General features: G+C 41.4%; 1 protein-coding gene across 1 annotated transcript; it reads left to right on the top strand.

The window, feature by feature from the left end:
- The first annotated feature begins 2,847 nt into the window (after positions 1 to 2,847).
- Positions 2,848 to 14,960, top strand: calml4b (calmodulin-like 4b). The gene is made up of 5 exons (XM_024380293.2): positions 2,848 to 3,137; positions 3,261 to 3,291; positions 11,521 to 11,661; positions 11,798 to 11,986; positions 13,917 to 14,960. Exons 1-5 carry the CDS (start codon positions 3,135 to 3,137, stop codon positions 14,012 to 14,014), a joined length of 462 nt encoding a protein of 153 aa, XP_024236061.1. The 5' UTR covers positions 2,848 to 3,134; the 3' UTR covers positions 14,015 to 14,960.
- Positions 14,961 to 15,239: the final 279 nt, after the last annotated feature.

The following is a 15,239-nucleotide window of genomic DNA, read 5'->3' as shown; positions in this document are numbered from 1 at the left end:
TATAATTTGACAGTTCTGTTTTGCCTTTTAGTCAGTATACTTCCAGTAGGTTAATTGTACATTACTTATACTCTCATACTTACTTTCAAGGCAAAGACCCCACAAGAAGTAACATCTTGTTGGCAAGGTACCACACACCCATCTGGAGATATTACACCACTTCTCTCTTAGGAATGATCTGCACATATATGTTAATAAAAGTACAACATTTTGAAACACTTTCTTGATTACAATATAGAGATTAATAACAGAGGGGAATCTGATAATACAGGGATTCCAGCAGGGTGTGAGTTGAAGTAGTCAAATCTGGAGCTGACAAAGCTCTGATTTAGCATATTGGGGGATGGTGTGTAGTGTGGAGGAAGAAGCAGAGCATTCAGGTTAGGGCAGGAATGTAACTGATGTGATCATCTCGGATTATCTAACATCTGAGAATGGGCAGGCATTCCCTCGAATGAAGAGCATCTTCGTCTGGCTGATTATGTGCTGTCATCCAGGTGGAAATGTCACCTGCATATCTGATGTAGGAAAAGAGATAAGTTGAGTGTCCTGTGAACATGTATATGTACGTGTGTGTGTGGGGGGGGGGATAATTCACCCCCCTTGGCATTTTTCCTATTTTGTTGCCTTACAACCTGGAATTAAAATAGATTTTGGGGGGTTCGTATCATTTGATTTAAACAACATGCCTACCACTTTGAAGATGCTAAATAAAAAATGTTGTGAAACAAACAAGAAATAAGACAAAAAAACTGAAAACTTGAGCGTGCATAACTATTCACCCCCCCCCCCAAAGTGAATACTTTGTAGAGCCACCTTTTGCAGCAATTACAGCTGCAAGTCTCTTGGGGTATGTCTCTATAAGCTTGGCACATCTAGCCACTGGGATTTTTGCCCATTATTCAAGGAAAAACTGCTCCAGCTCCTTCAAGTTGGATGGGTTCCACAATCTTTAAGCAATCTTTAAGTCATACCACAGATTCTTAAATGGATTGAGATCGGAGCTTTGACTAGGCCATTCCACGATATTTAAATGTTTCCCCTTAAACCACTCGAGTGTTGCTTTAGCAGTATGCTTAGGGTCATTGTCCTGCTGGAAGGTGAACTTCTGTCCCAGTCTCAAATCTCTGGAAGACTGAAACAGGATTCCCTCAAGAATTTCCCTGTATTAAGCGCCATCCATCATTCCTTCAATTCTGACCAGTCCCTGCCGATGAAAAACATCCCCTCAGCATGATGCTGCCACCACCATGCTTCACTGTGGGGATGAGAGGTGTTGGGTTTGCACCAGACATAGTGTTTTCCTTGATGACCCAAAATCTCGATTTTAGTCTCATCTGACCAGAGTACCTTCTTCCATATGTTTGGAGAGTCTCCCACATGCCTTTTGGCGAACACCAAACATGTTTGCTTATTTTTTTCTGGACACTCTTCCGTTAAGCCCAGCTCTGTGGAGTGTACGACCAAAAGTAGTCCTATAGACAGATACTCCAATCTTCGCTGTGGAGCTTATTTTTGGTCTCTTCGCTGCCTCTCTGATTAATGCACTCCTTGCCCGGTATGTGAGTTTTGGTGGGCGGCCCTCTCTTGGCAGATTTGCTGTGGTGTCATATTCTTTCCATTTTTAAATAATGGTGCTCCGTGGGATGTTCAAAGTTTCTGATATTTTTTTATAACCCAACCCTGATCTGTACCTCTCTACAACTTTGTCTCTGACCTGTTTGGAGAGCTCCTTGGTCATCATAGTGTCGCTTGCTTGGTGGTGTTGCAGACTCTGGGGCCTTTCAGAACAGGTGTATATATACACTGAGATCATGTGACAGATCATGTGACACTTAGTTAGTTAAATAAAGTCCACCCGTTTGCAATCTATGTGACTTCTGAAGGTAATTGGCTGCACCAGATATTATTTAGGGGCTTCATAGCAAAAGGGGTGAACACATTTGCACGCACCACTTTCCGTTTTTTATTTTTTTCATTTCACTTCACCAGTTTGTATATGTTCATTACATGAAATCCAAATAAAAATCAATTTAAATTACAGGTTGCAATGCAACAAAATAGGGAAAATGCCAAGGGGGAAACATAGTTATACATATATATATATATATATATATATATATATATATATATATATATATATATATATATCTTGGTATATTTTTTTACATTTTATTTTCAATTATTATTATCATTATTGTGTTTTGTGGATGAGGGGTGGGGGAGGTTGATGGGGATAGTGGAGGCGCTGGGGGTTCCTATTTAGGGCGAAGGGACCTATTGGGGAGGAGATTCTTCGTGGAGGCACATTCAGTCATAGTTTTGTTTATTATAATATTATACATTTATTTATATTTTACTTTTCAAAAAATTATTATAACAGTTTACTGTAATTATGGATATATGCAAGAAAATTGCCAGGCCGAACCCCCCAGGCATGCCAGGCATCACAATTCCAAAATAGAGGGGGGAGAGAGAGAGAATTTTGGCAGGCAATAAAATGGCCTTGTCGAGTTATGGATGAAACTGACGCATTTTCAGCCTGAATGCAGGATGTTTTATTTACGAGCCGGTCCACGGCGGACACCAGTGTATTTCCGGCTGTGCACATAGAAGTCGGACGTAAAATGAAAAAACGATGTAAAACGAATAGCATAATACTGCCATCTTGCTGCTGGTTGGGCTACCACTATTACTGATTTATAAACATAATCTATAGTCCACAAACTACTTATGAATCCTTTGTCTTTGTAACCAAACAATATAACGGTAAAAGTTTAAAACTATATAAAAACGTGATGCCATTCTGCATCCATAGCTTCTTCCAGTTACGAATTTGAGAGTAACGTTAGTAGGCTGGGCTACATTTATCCAGCCCTACAGCAAACCAAGTGGTGGGTCTTTCGGCGAATACATAAATTAAGGATTGTGCCTTTATTGTGACAGACCGTTTCATGGTGATCGGGGATAAATAGCATATTAACCTATAGTTGGTGTGGGGTCTAGTTCACCATGTGCTCATGGCAACACTGTATCAATAATGCAAACTTCAAAATAAAGGTTACTCACGCAGGTTTAACAAGCGGACCTGACACGTCGAGTGTGTCTAGGAGCACTGACTGAGCGTAACCACGATGGTAAGCAAGTTATTCCAGTGAAATCGTTGTTATGTACAATAGTTGGCTCATAGTTAGATGTAGCATCCACTATAAATACTTAGTTGAATATAAAAGTGACGTGCTTCTCTTGTTTTGTTACAGGCAAAGTTCCTGACTCAAGACCAAATAAATGGTAAGACGCGTTAGACTGTGTGCACATATTGCGCACGCTATGTTGTATTGGATAAAGGTGATCATTTTAGGCGAGTACGACACAAGGCAGGATTGTTTATCACATGTCAAAATAATCGTGGTCATTCATTTAATTTAATTCCTGGTATGCACAACCTGTTTATTAATCGTTTTGTTTTGCGTTACTGTCTGAGAATGTCCACTATCTTGATGATTGCAGTTTGGATAGTCTCTGATCTATACTGAAGAAATTGGCGAATAAAATGAAAACTACTACACGTTCACAGAAGCCTACATTCCAGGACTACTTCTTATTGCTGGATGTTGATAAAAACAGACTTTTATTCCACGTAATTTTCCGTGTGCCTGCCACAACACAATGCACCCCATTTGTGTCAACGTTCCTGTTGAGAAGACACACACAATGCATCACTTATATCACCAGTCTTTTCATAGTTTCTTCTTTTGTTGTCAAATGTAGATCATAAAACTGTTCAACAATATTTTGAATAGGATATTACAGACTGTGGAGGACTAGTTTGTATACCAATATATAGCCTACTAATATACAATACTATGTCAGATTGGTGCTATCATGCATCATATATGCACCTAGCTCAAGATGTACTCTTAAGGTTCCTAATGTTACCTTTAGGTCCAAGGACATGTTATTTTCAGAGGTAGACTGACTCTGGCACACAAAACAGCCAAATACACCATCTAAACGTGAATTGATTCTTGTTTGCAATACGGTTCTAGAAACATCTCACATTAAAATAATTTCACAAATGCAAAATATACACTTAGTGTTTTAACCAGCTTCATCACAGTTGCAGCCAACAGTATTTTTCAGTGACAACATGTTTCTGGCGGCCTACTTCCTTTACACACAGGTGTTCCGAGCATGCTAGATAGCACAGGTGGTCCCTCTGTCTTCATATATTCATGTTACATGCCCTGTAACATGAATATATGGCCGTGTGGGAACACTAACCCTAACCTTATTTATAAAGGTGTGTATCAATTTCACATTATTAAAAAACAAACATGTTTTCAAATCAAATCAAATATATTTATCTAGCCCTTCGTACATCAGCTGATATCTCAAAGTGCTGTACAGAAACCCAGCCTAAAACCCCAAACAGCAAGCAATGCAGGTGTAGAAGCACGGTGGCTAGGAAAAACTCCCTAGAAAGGCCAAAACCTAGGAAGAAACCTAGAGAGGAACCAGGCTATGTGGGGTGGCCAGTCCTCTTCTGGCTGTGCCGGGTGGAGATTATAACAGAACATGGCCAAGATGTTTTGCTGATATGAAAGATAAGGTCCTTATTCTTCCGAAACCATACCGCAAGCGATTCGTGTTAATGTTCAGACCCAGACTTGGGGCAAAACTCCCCCGTACAGAAGACGCCTTCATCCAATGACTCTTATGTATAATGTAATGGAACTGAGAGTCATGATCAAGGGCTAGTTAGTATACAGTGCACCATGAAACCCATATATATTTCTATGGGCGTTCTCTTTGCCTTTCAGTAGGCAGCCTGTGCTCTCCTCTGTGTGATTGAAGCAGATCCTGACGGCTGTAATCCCTCATCAAAGATTAATGAGCGGTGACTGCAGATACTACCTCGATTAAGACTGACCTGTATCTCCCATTGAAGAGTATAATGCTCTAGTTCAGTTTAAGCCAGCAGATCCAATTTGCTTGCTTACAACTGCGCTAAGGTTGGACAGGCTTCCTGTGTAGATTAAGACAAACTATGGCTTGGAATACGTACCTCATTCCAGGGATGAGAACTGCGTTGTGCTCTGCATTGTCCCATTATCACAACTGTTACACAGAGAAGATTGAACAACTGTTATCTGCTAGCTAGCATGATCATTTTCTCAGTGTAACAGTTTGGATAATGGGACAATTCGGAGTACAACACATTTGTCATCCCTGGGTTGAGGTCCGTTTTTCGAGCCTTGTCTCACGCTGGCTTCGTGGTGTCTTAATCTACACAGGAAGCTTGGGGATCTGTTGGCTAGTTCAGTCTGAGATGAACGGGCCTTATTCTTAACACAGTGAGTTTAACAGCATGCCTTGCCCTTAACTGCACACACAACTAACATCAACATCATGTATGATAGTCAATTTCTCTTTAACCCTCAACCATGAAAGACAACTTCCCTTCCAGTCTTTTTAAGAAACATTTGTGTGCTGGAAATGCCTAACCACTTGTGTAATCTATTTGCATACACTTCAAACAGACATACATACCCCACCAGACACGCCACTATGGGTTTCATCACGGTACCCAAACCAAAAACAGATTTAACTTTTTTAAAAACAACAGATAAACATATTCTATCACAGCGCCTCTCCTCATTCTAAATATTTAATTTAACTGTACATAAGAATATGAATCTGTACAGTGACCTCCAAAAGTATTGGGACAGTGACACATTTTTTGTTGTTTTGGCTCTACCCCAGCATTTGAAATGTACAATGACTATGGGTTTGGACTGTCAAGTGCAATTTGAGGGTATTTTCATCCGTATAGGTTGAACCGTTTCGAAATTACAGCACTTTTTGTACGTAGTCACTTCATTTTAGGGGACCAAAAGTATTGGGGCAAATTCATTTATATGTGTGTTAAAGTAGTAAAAAGTTAAGTATTTGATCCCTTATTCATAGCACTGTCACGATCGTTATAAGGAGTGGACCAAGAAGCAGCTTGGTATGTTTCCAACCTTTATTTTTTGGAATAGAACAAAACGAACAAACGAAACGTGACGCTAATCTAATGCTCACAGGCAACTATACATAGACAAGATCCCACAAAGTACAATGGGAAAATTGCTATCTAAATATGATCCCCAATCAGAGACAACGATAAACAGCTGCCTCTGATTGGGAACCATACTAGGCCAACATAGAAATATAATATAATATAATATCACCTAGATGACCCACCCTTAAATCACACCCGACCTAACATAGAGAATAAAAGCTCTCTATGGTCAGGGCGTGACAAGCACCGCAATAACTACATCAAGCCTGTCACTTTACACATTTGTTTGATGCATTTGCTGTTTGTTTTGGTCACGTTTCAGATGATTTTGTGCCCAATAGAAATTAATGGTAAATAATGTATTGTGTCATTTTGGAGTCACTTTTATTGTAAATAACAATAGAATATGTTTCTAAAGAACTAAACAATAGTTCTTATAGCCTTTAGCCATACCCTTATCCTACTCCTCCTCTGTTCCTCTGGTGATGTAGAGGTATATCCAGGCCCTGCAGCACCTAGCTCCACTCCCATTCTCCAGGCTCTCTCATTTGTTGACTTCTGTAACCGTAAAAGCCTTGGTTTCAGTTTCATGCAAGTTAACATTAGAAGCCTCCTCCCTACGTTTGTTTTATTCACTGCTTTAGCACACTCTGCCAACCCAGATGTCCTAGCCATGTCTGAATCCTGGCTTTAAGAAGGCCACCAAAAATCCAGAAATGTCCATCCCTAACAATAACATTTTCTGACAAGATAGAACTGCCAAAGGGGGCAGAGTTGCAATCTACTGCAGAGTTCTGTCATACTATCCAGGTCTGTGCCCAAACAATTCGAGCTTCTACTTTCCAGAACAAGTCTCTCACCGTTGCCGCAAGCTATCGACCACCTTCAGCCCCCAGCTGTGCCCTGGACACCATATATGAATTGATTGCCTCCCACCTATCTTCAGAGTTCGCACTGTTAGGTGACCTAAACTGGGACATGCTTAACACCCCGGCCGTCCTACAATCTAAGCTAGATGCCCTCAATCTCACACAAAATTATCAATGAACCTACCAGGTACAACCCCAAATCCTTAAACCACGGCACCCTCATAGATATCATCCTGACCAACCTGCCCTCCAAATACACCTCTGCTGTCTTCAACCACGATCTCAGTGATCACTGCCTCATTGCCTATGTCCATAATGGGTCTGCGGTCAAACGACAACCCCTCATCACTGTCAAATGCTCCCTAAAACACTTCAGCGAGCAGGCCTTTCTTATCGACCTGGCCAGGGTATCCTGGAAGGATATTGACCTCATTCCATCAGTAGAGGATGCCTGGTTATTCTTTAAAAGTGCCTTCCTCACCGTCTTAAATAAGCATGCCCCATTCAAAAAATGTAGAACCAGGAACAGATATAGCCCTTGGTTCACTCCAGACCTGACTGCCCTTGACCAGCACAAAAACATCCTGCATTAGCATCAAATAGCCCCCGCGATATGCAACTTTTCATGGAAGTTAGTAACCAATATACACAGGCAGTTAGGAAATCAAAGGATAGCTTTTTCAAACAGAAATTTGCATCCTGTAGCACAAACTCCAAAACGTTCTGGTACACTGTAAAGCCAATGGAGAATAAGAGCACCTCATTGCAGCTGCCCACTGCACTGAGGCTAGGAAACACTGTCACCCCCGATAAATCCACGATAATTGAGAATTTCAATAAGCATTTTTCTACGTCTGGCCATGTTTTCCACCTGGCTACCCCTACCACGATCAACAGCCCTGCACCCCCCACATTAACTTGCCCAAGCCTCCCCATTTCTCCTTCACCCAAATCCAGACAGCTGATGTTCTGAAAGAGCTGCAAAATCTGGACCCCAACAAATCAGCTGGGCTAGACAATCTGGACCCTCTCTTTCTAAAATTATCCGCCACAATTGTTGCAACCCCTATGCAACCTCTCTTTCTTATCGTCTGAGATCCCTAAAGATTGAAAAGCTGCTGTGGTCATTCCCCTATTCAAAGGGGGAGACACTCTAGACCCAAACAGTTACAGACCTATATCTATCCTACCCTGCCTTTCTAAAGTCTTCAAAAGCCAAGTTAACAAACAGATCATCGACCATTTTGAATGTCACCGTACCTTCTCCGCTATGCATGTCACGTCTGCTCCCACTCTTCCCTTCTCCTGGCGCTTGAGGGCGCCAGATTACCCTGCATCACACACTCCTGCCATCCATCACGCACACCTGCCGTCCCTCGTCACTCGCATCAGCATTATTGGACTCACCTGGACTCACTTATCACATGTTCTTTTCCTCCCCTATACTTGTCTGTTCCCTTGCTCTGTTCCCTGCTGCTGCATTGTATTGTTTTTGTCTTTTGAATTTGTTTCTGACGCTGTTCCTGTCTAGTCTCTGTCCGTTATAATTAAATGTCTTACTCCCCGTACCTGCTTCGTCTCTCCAGTGTCATTCCTTGTGACAATGCAATCTGGTTTTCAAGCTGGTCATGGGTGCACCTCTGCCACGCAAAAGGTCCTAAACAATATCATAACCGGCATCGATAAAAGACAATACTGTGCAGCCTTATTCATCGACCTGGCCAAGGCTTTCAACACTGTCAATCACTACATTCTTATCGTCTGACACAATAGCCTTGGTTTCTCAAATGACTGCCTCGCCTGCTTCACCAACTACTTCTCAGACAGAGTTCAGTGTGTCAAATCGGAGGGCCTGTTGTCCGGACCTCTGGCAGTCTATGGGGGTGCCACAGGGTTCAATTCTCGGCCCGACTCTTTTCTCTGTATACATCAATGATGTCGCTCTTGCTGCTGGTGATTCTCTGATCCACCTCTACGCAGACGACACCATTCTGTATTATTCTGGCCCTTGGACACTGTATTAACTAACCTCCAGACGAGCTTCAATGCCATACAACTCTCCTTCCGTGGCCTCCAACTGCTCTTAAATGCAAGTAAAACTAAATGCATGCTCTTCAACCGATCGCTGCCCGCACCTGCCAGCCCATCACTACTCTGGACGGTTCTGACTTGGTATTTGTAGTTGTCCACATATTCTTAGGTGTCTGGTTAGACTGTAAACTCTCCTTCCAGACTCACATTAAACATCTCCAATCCAAAATCAATCTAGAATCAGCTACCTATTTCGCAAACAAAGCATCCTTCACTCATGCTGCCAAACATACCCTAGTAAAACTTACTATCCTACCGATCCTTGACTTTGGCGATGTCATTTACAAAATAGCCTCCAACACTCTACTCAGCAAATTGGATGCAGTCCTGAGTGAGAAAGTTACAGATGTACAAATATCAACCCCCAAAAAAAAAAAATGGTAACCTCCCTGTTATTGTAATGGTGAGAGGTTAGCATTTTTTTGGGGGGGGGGTTGATATTTGTACATCTGTAACTTTCTCACTCTTCATTATTCACGATTCATTAATATCTATACACAATACCCCATAAAGACAAAGTGAAAAAAGTTGACATTTTTGCTAATTATTAAAAATAAAACCAGAAATACCTTACTTAAAATGAGTTTTCAGACCCTTTGCTATGAGACTTGAAATTGAGCTCAGGTGCATTCTGTTTCCATTGATCTTCCTTGAAATGTATCTACAACTTGATTGGAGTCCACCTGTGGTATTTTCAATTGATTGAACATGATTTGGAAAGTGACACACCTGTCTATATAAGGCCCCAAAGTTGACTGCATTTCAGAGCAAAAACCAAGCCATGAGGTTGAAGGAATTGTTTGTAGAACTCTGAGACAGGATTGTGTTGAGGCACAGATCTGGGGAAGGCTACCAAAAAAATTCTGCAGCATTGAAGGTCCCCAAGAACACAGTGGCCTCCATCATTAAATGGAAGAAGTTTGGAACCACCAACTCTTCCTAGAGCTGTCCACCTGGCCTAACTGAACAATCGGGGGAGGAGGGTCAGGGAGGTGATCAAGAACCTAAAGGTCACTCTGACAGAGCTCCAGAGTTCCTCTGTGGAGATGGGAGAACCTTTTAGAAGGACAACCATCTCTGCAGCACTCCACAAATCAGGCCTTTATGGTAGAGTGGCCAGACGGAAGCCACTCCTCAGTAAAGTGCACATTGCAGCCCGCTTGGAGTTTGCCAAAAGGCAGCTAAATGACACTCAGACCATGAGAAGGAATATTAAAATCGAATAAAATTGTATTTGTCACATACGCAGAATAAAACAGGTGTAGACCTTACCATGAAATGCGTACTTACAAGCCCTTAACCAACAGTTCAAGAAATAGAGTTAATAAAATATTTACTAAATAAACTAAAGTGAAAAAAAATCAAATTAATCAAAAAGTTACACAAGAGATGTACATAATAACGAGGCTATATACAAGGGGTACCGGTACCGAGTCAATATGCGGGGGTACAGGTTAGTCAAGGTAATTTGTAAAGTCACTATGCATAGATAATAAACAGCATGTAGCAGTAGGGTAAAACCAAGGGGGGATCAATGTAAATAGTCTGGGTGGCCATTTGGTTAGTTGTTTAGCCGTCTTATGGCTTGGGGGTAGAAGCTGTTGAGAAGCCTTTTGGTCTTAGACCTGGCACTCCGGTACCGCTTGCCGTGCGGTAACAGAGAACAGTCTATGACTTGGGTGAATGGAGTCTTTGACAATTTTTTGGGGCCTTCTTCTGACACCGCCTAGTATATAGGTCCTGGATGTCAGGAAGCGTGGCCCCAGTGATGTACTGGGCCATACGCACTACACTCTGTAGCGCCTTACGGTCAGATGCCGAGCAATTACCATACCAGGCAGTGATGCAACCGGTCAGGATGCTCTCAATGGTGCAGCTGTAGAACTTTTTGAGGATCTAGAGACTCATACCAAATCTTTTCAGTCTCCTGAGGTGGAAAATGTGTCGTCTTGCCCTCTTCACAACTGTCTTGGTGTGTTTGGACCATGATAGTTTGTTGGTGATGTGGACACCAAGGAACTTGAAACTCTCAAACCGCTCCACTTCAGTCCCGTTGATGTTAATGGGGGTGTGTTCGGCCTTGCTTTTCCTATAGTCCACAATCAGCTCCTTTGTCTTGCTCACATTGAGAGAGAGGTTGTTGTCCTGGCACCCCACTGTATAGGCTGTCACATCGTTATTGGTGATCAGGCCTACTACTGTTGTCATCAGCAATGAGCAGTAGCTAATCATGATCTTAATAAACTAAACCTATTGAATTAGAGGGATTAGAAGGCTCTTGAAACCTCTGACCATGGAAATTTGACAGGTAAACTCATGGGTACACAAAACATGTCTGACAGTCCATCTATTATGTCATAATTGATCTGTATGGGGATGTCTGTTCTATTCATTCTATTTCTATGGTTTTACCTCAGGGTAATAGCCATTAGAAGCATACATAGACATACCTAGAAGAGCTGAGGAAATGTGACAACCTCTTCTTTCTCACAGAATTCAAGGAATGCTTTTCACTCTATGACAAGAAGCACAAGGGTAAAATTGAGGCCAAGGACCTGATTATAGTCATGCGCTGCCTGGGGGTCAGCCCCACTTTCATTGAGGTGGACAGACACCTGCAAATCTCCAAGATTGGTACGCATGTCTGTCTGTCTGTCTGTCTGCATGTATGTCTTTCAATGTTAAACTATCCCTTTCAATAAATCAATTTTCTAATCAACCAATCATTTGATCGATCATTCAATCAATCACTCTCCCTCCATAAAACTAGATAAGTGTGGAGAGCTGGACTTCTCCACCTTCCTGACTATAATGCACCAGCAGATCCAGCAGGAGGACCCCAGAGCAGAGATTCTGGAGGCCATGAGGATGACGGACAAGCAGAAGAAGGGCTACATCCTGTCCTCGGAGCTCCGGGCCAAGCTCACCGGGCTGGGAGAGAAGCTCACTGATAAAGAAGGTAAGGGTCATAAAACACACATGCCACATGTATACGAGAGAGTTGTAGAGTGTATGTATGTGCATTGTGTTTGTTTGTTCAAACCACGCACATCCAGAATCATGGGTGTGCATTATTGTACCAACTTAACAACATTTCTATGGTAGTAAATGTAATTGAATTACTTTGTTACTTTATTACACCAATACTGTATATTCTGTTTGAACACTTGAAAAGCACACTACTGTACCAGTCAAAAGTGTGGGCACACCTACTCATTCCAGGAATTTTCTTTATTTTTACTATTTTCTACATTGTAGTGGATACATCAAACTATGAAATGACACATATGGAATCATGTAGTAACAAATCAAAATATATTTTATATTTGAGGTTCTTCAAAGTAGCCACCCTTTGCCTTGACAGCTTTGCACACTCTTGGCATTCTCTCAACCAGCTTCATGAGGTAGCCACCTGGAATTCATTTCAATTAACAGGTGTGTGTAATGCTCGAAGAGTGATGGGAGTGGAGTCAGGCGCAGAGAGCAGAGGATTAGGGAAAAACGCTTTAATGTCCAACAAAATAGCGTACAACGGGTGACGCCGAACACAGGCGTAATACACTCTATCCAAGTACAAACTGGTACCTCACCGGACAGCGAAAAAACCCAACAATAATAATGAACACCTCTTGACATCACAGCAACAAGCCCGCACAAAACACAGGCGGGCTAACCAAACTTAAATAACCCCAACCCAATACCCCAACAAGGAACAGGTGAAACCAATTAGACAAAACCAAACCAAAAGGGGGAAAAAAGGGATCGTTGGCAGCTAGTATACCGGCAACGACGACTGCCAAGCTCCACCCGAACGGGAAGGGGAAGCCACCTTCGGTGATATTCGTGACAGTGTGCCTTGTTTAAAAGTTCATTTGTGGAATATATTTCCTTCTTAATGCGTTTGAGCCAATCAGTTGTCTTGTGACGAGGAAGGGGTGATATACAGAAGATAGCCCTATTTGGTAAAAGACCAAGTCCATATTATGGCAAGAACAGCTCAAAGAGAAACAACAGTTCATCACTACTTTAAGACATGAAGGTCAGTCAATCCGGAAAATTAAGAACTTTTAAACCTTCTTCAAGTGCAGTCGCAAAAACCATCAAGCACTATGATGAAACTGGTTCTCATGAGGACCGCCACAGGAAAGGAAGACCCAGAGTTACCTCTGCTGCAGGGGATAAGTTCATTAGAGTTACCAGCCTCAGAAATTGCAGCCCAAACAAATGCTTCACAGAGTTCAAGTAACAGACACCTCTCAGGCCTTCATGGTCGAATTGCTGCAAAGAAACCACTACTATAACACTCTAATAAGAGGAAGAGACTTGCTTGGGCCAAGAAACACAAGCAATGGACATTAGACCGGTGGAAATCTGTCCTTTGGTCTGATGAGTGCAAATTTGAGATTTTTGGTTCCAACCGCAGAGTATGTGAACGGAGGATCTCTGCATGTGTGGTTCCCACCGTAAAACATGGAGGAGGAGGTGTGATGGTGTGAGGGTGCTTTTCTGGTTACACTGTGCAAACCTGTCATCAAGGCAAAGGGTGGCTACTTTGAAGAATCTAAAATCTGAAATATGTTTAGATTTGTTTAACACTTGTTTGATTACTACATGATTCCTTATGTGTTATTTTATAGTTTTGATGTCTTTACTATTATTCTACAATGTAGAAAATAGTAAAAATGAAGACAAACCCTTGAATGAGTTGGTGTGTCCAAACTTTTGACTGGTACTTTGTGTGTGGCAGAGATTGTATGACCGATGATTGTATGATTTTATGACCAGTAGTCATAAAACGTCTTAAAATATTCAAAGACCATTGATGAAATTACTAGATTTAATGAGTTATAATTAAGTTGTGTGGGCATCATCTTCTCACTTCCCTGCAGTTGACGAGCTGCTGAAAGAGACTGGCGTGGGATCAGACGGATGTGTCCACTACGAGGAGTTTGCCAAAACAATGACCCTTCCTTCTACAAACTGCTGAGCAGCCATCAGGCCGGATACGATCATACTGTTCCACAAAAGTGCACTAATTCAAAGCATCTGCATGCTGGCTGCCCACTAACAACATGTTGAAATGAGAAGGTTTTTTTTCTTTATTAGCTTTCTGAGGTGTGTTTCTATAGTTATTACGTTTTCCTTATATTTCTATTATGTATCCCTTATATAGATTTGTATGTTGAAGGAAGCAATGGTGTGCCTGGTTGAAATGTCTGCACTTTAAATATATAACTAATACTAACTGGCATTGTTATAGCTTATCACTATTACCAAGTAATCACTAAAAAGCCTACTGACATTTTCACAAAGTAATGACATTGTTCTTATTGATATAAGAACAACTTGATTTCTTGATAATAAATGGACAAATCATTTTGGGTCCAAACTTGCTGTAAAATTGTTTTTATGTAAATGTGAATAAGCTTTGTAGGTTTGGATCAAACAATCTCTCATGGAGAAAATTTGTAAACCAGAGGTAGTTTACGTGGTGTGGTTAAAAAGTGGTGTGGCAAAATGAATGTCTTTTCTGGGGCCTGGAGTTTTTCCTGATCCCATGTCCTGGTCAGGTAAAACTATGGGTCCTATTCGTAGGCTATGACAAAATAGCATTATTATAGATAGCACAGACAAAAAGGGAAGCTATGACTACAGGGCTGTTTTTTTTCCTGTCAGGTCATGTGAATTGGAAATACTGCTGACCTAAGGTGGACCTTTCAAACTACCACAAACCTTGTTATTATTCATTCCGAATCTGATATCAAAAGAGCCAGAGACAACAATGTCAATGGACAACATACCCTGTAGTTTAGTGAACTATTATAGCAGGGCTGAGCGCTATGCTTACAATGTCTTTAAATATTATAATATCTATACACACACAATTTTAACTCTTAAGTACACTTTTTTTTTTAATGTTTTGCCTGAAATTACACCCAAATCTAACTGCCTATAGCTCAGGGCCTGAAGCAAGGATATGCATATTCTTGGTACCATTTGAAAAGGACACACTTTGAAGTGTGTGTAAATGTGAAAGGAAGGTTCTTTTTTACATTTTTTGTACCATCATCTTTGAAATGCAAGAGAAAGGCCATAATGCATTTTTCCAGCCCAGCTGCAATTTAGATTTTGGCCACTAGATGGCAGCAGTATATGTGCAAACTTTAGACTGATCCAATAAACCATTGCATCTCCGTTCAAAATTTTGTATC

This window comes from Oncorhynchus tshawytscha, linkage group LG19, assembly GCF_018296145.1.
Source record: "Oncorhynchus tshawytscha isolate Ot180627B linkage group LG19, Otsh_v2.0, whole genome shotgun sequence".
Classification (NCBI taxonomy): domain Eukaryota; kingdom Metazoa; phylum Chordata; class Actinopteri; order Salmoniformes; family Salmonidae; genus Oncorhynchus; species Oncorhynchus tshawytscha.
This window is presented reverse-complemented; position numbering and strand designations above follow the sequence as displayed.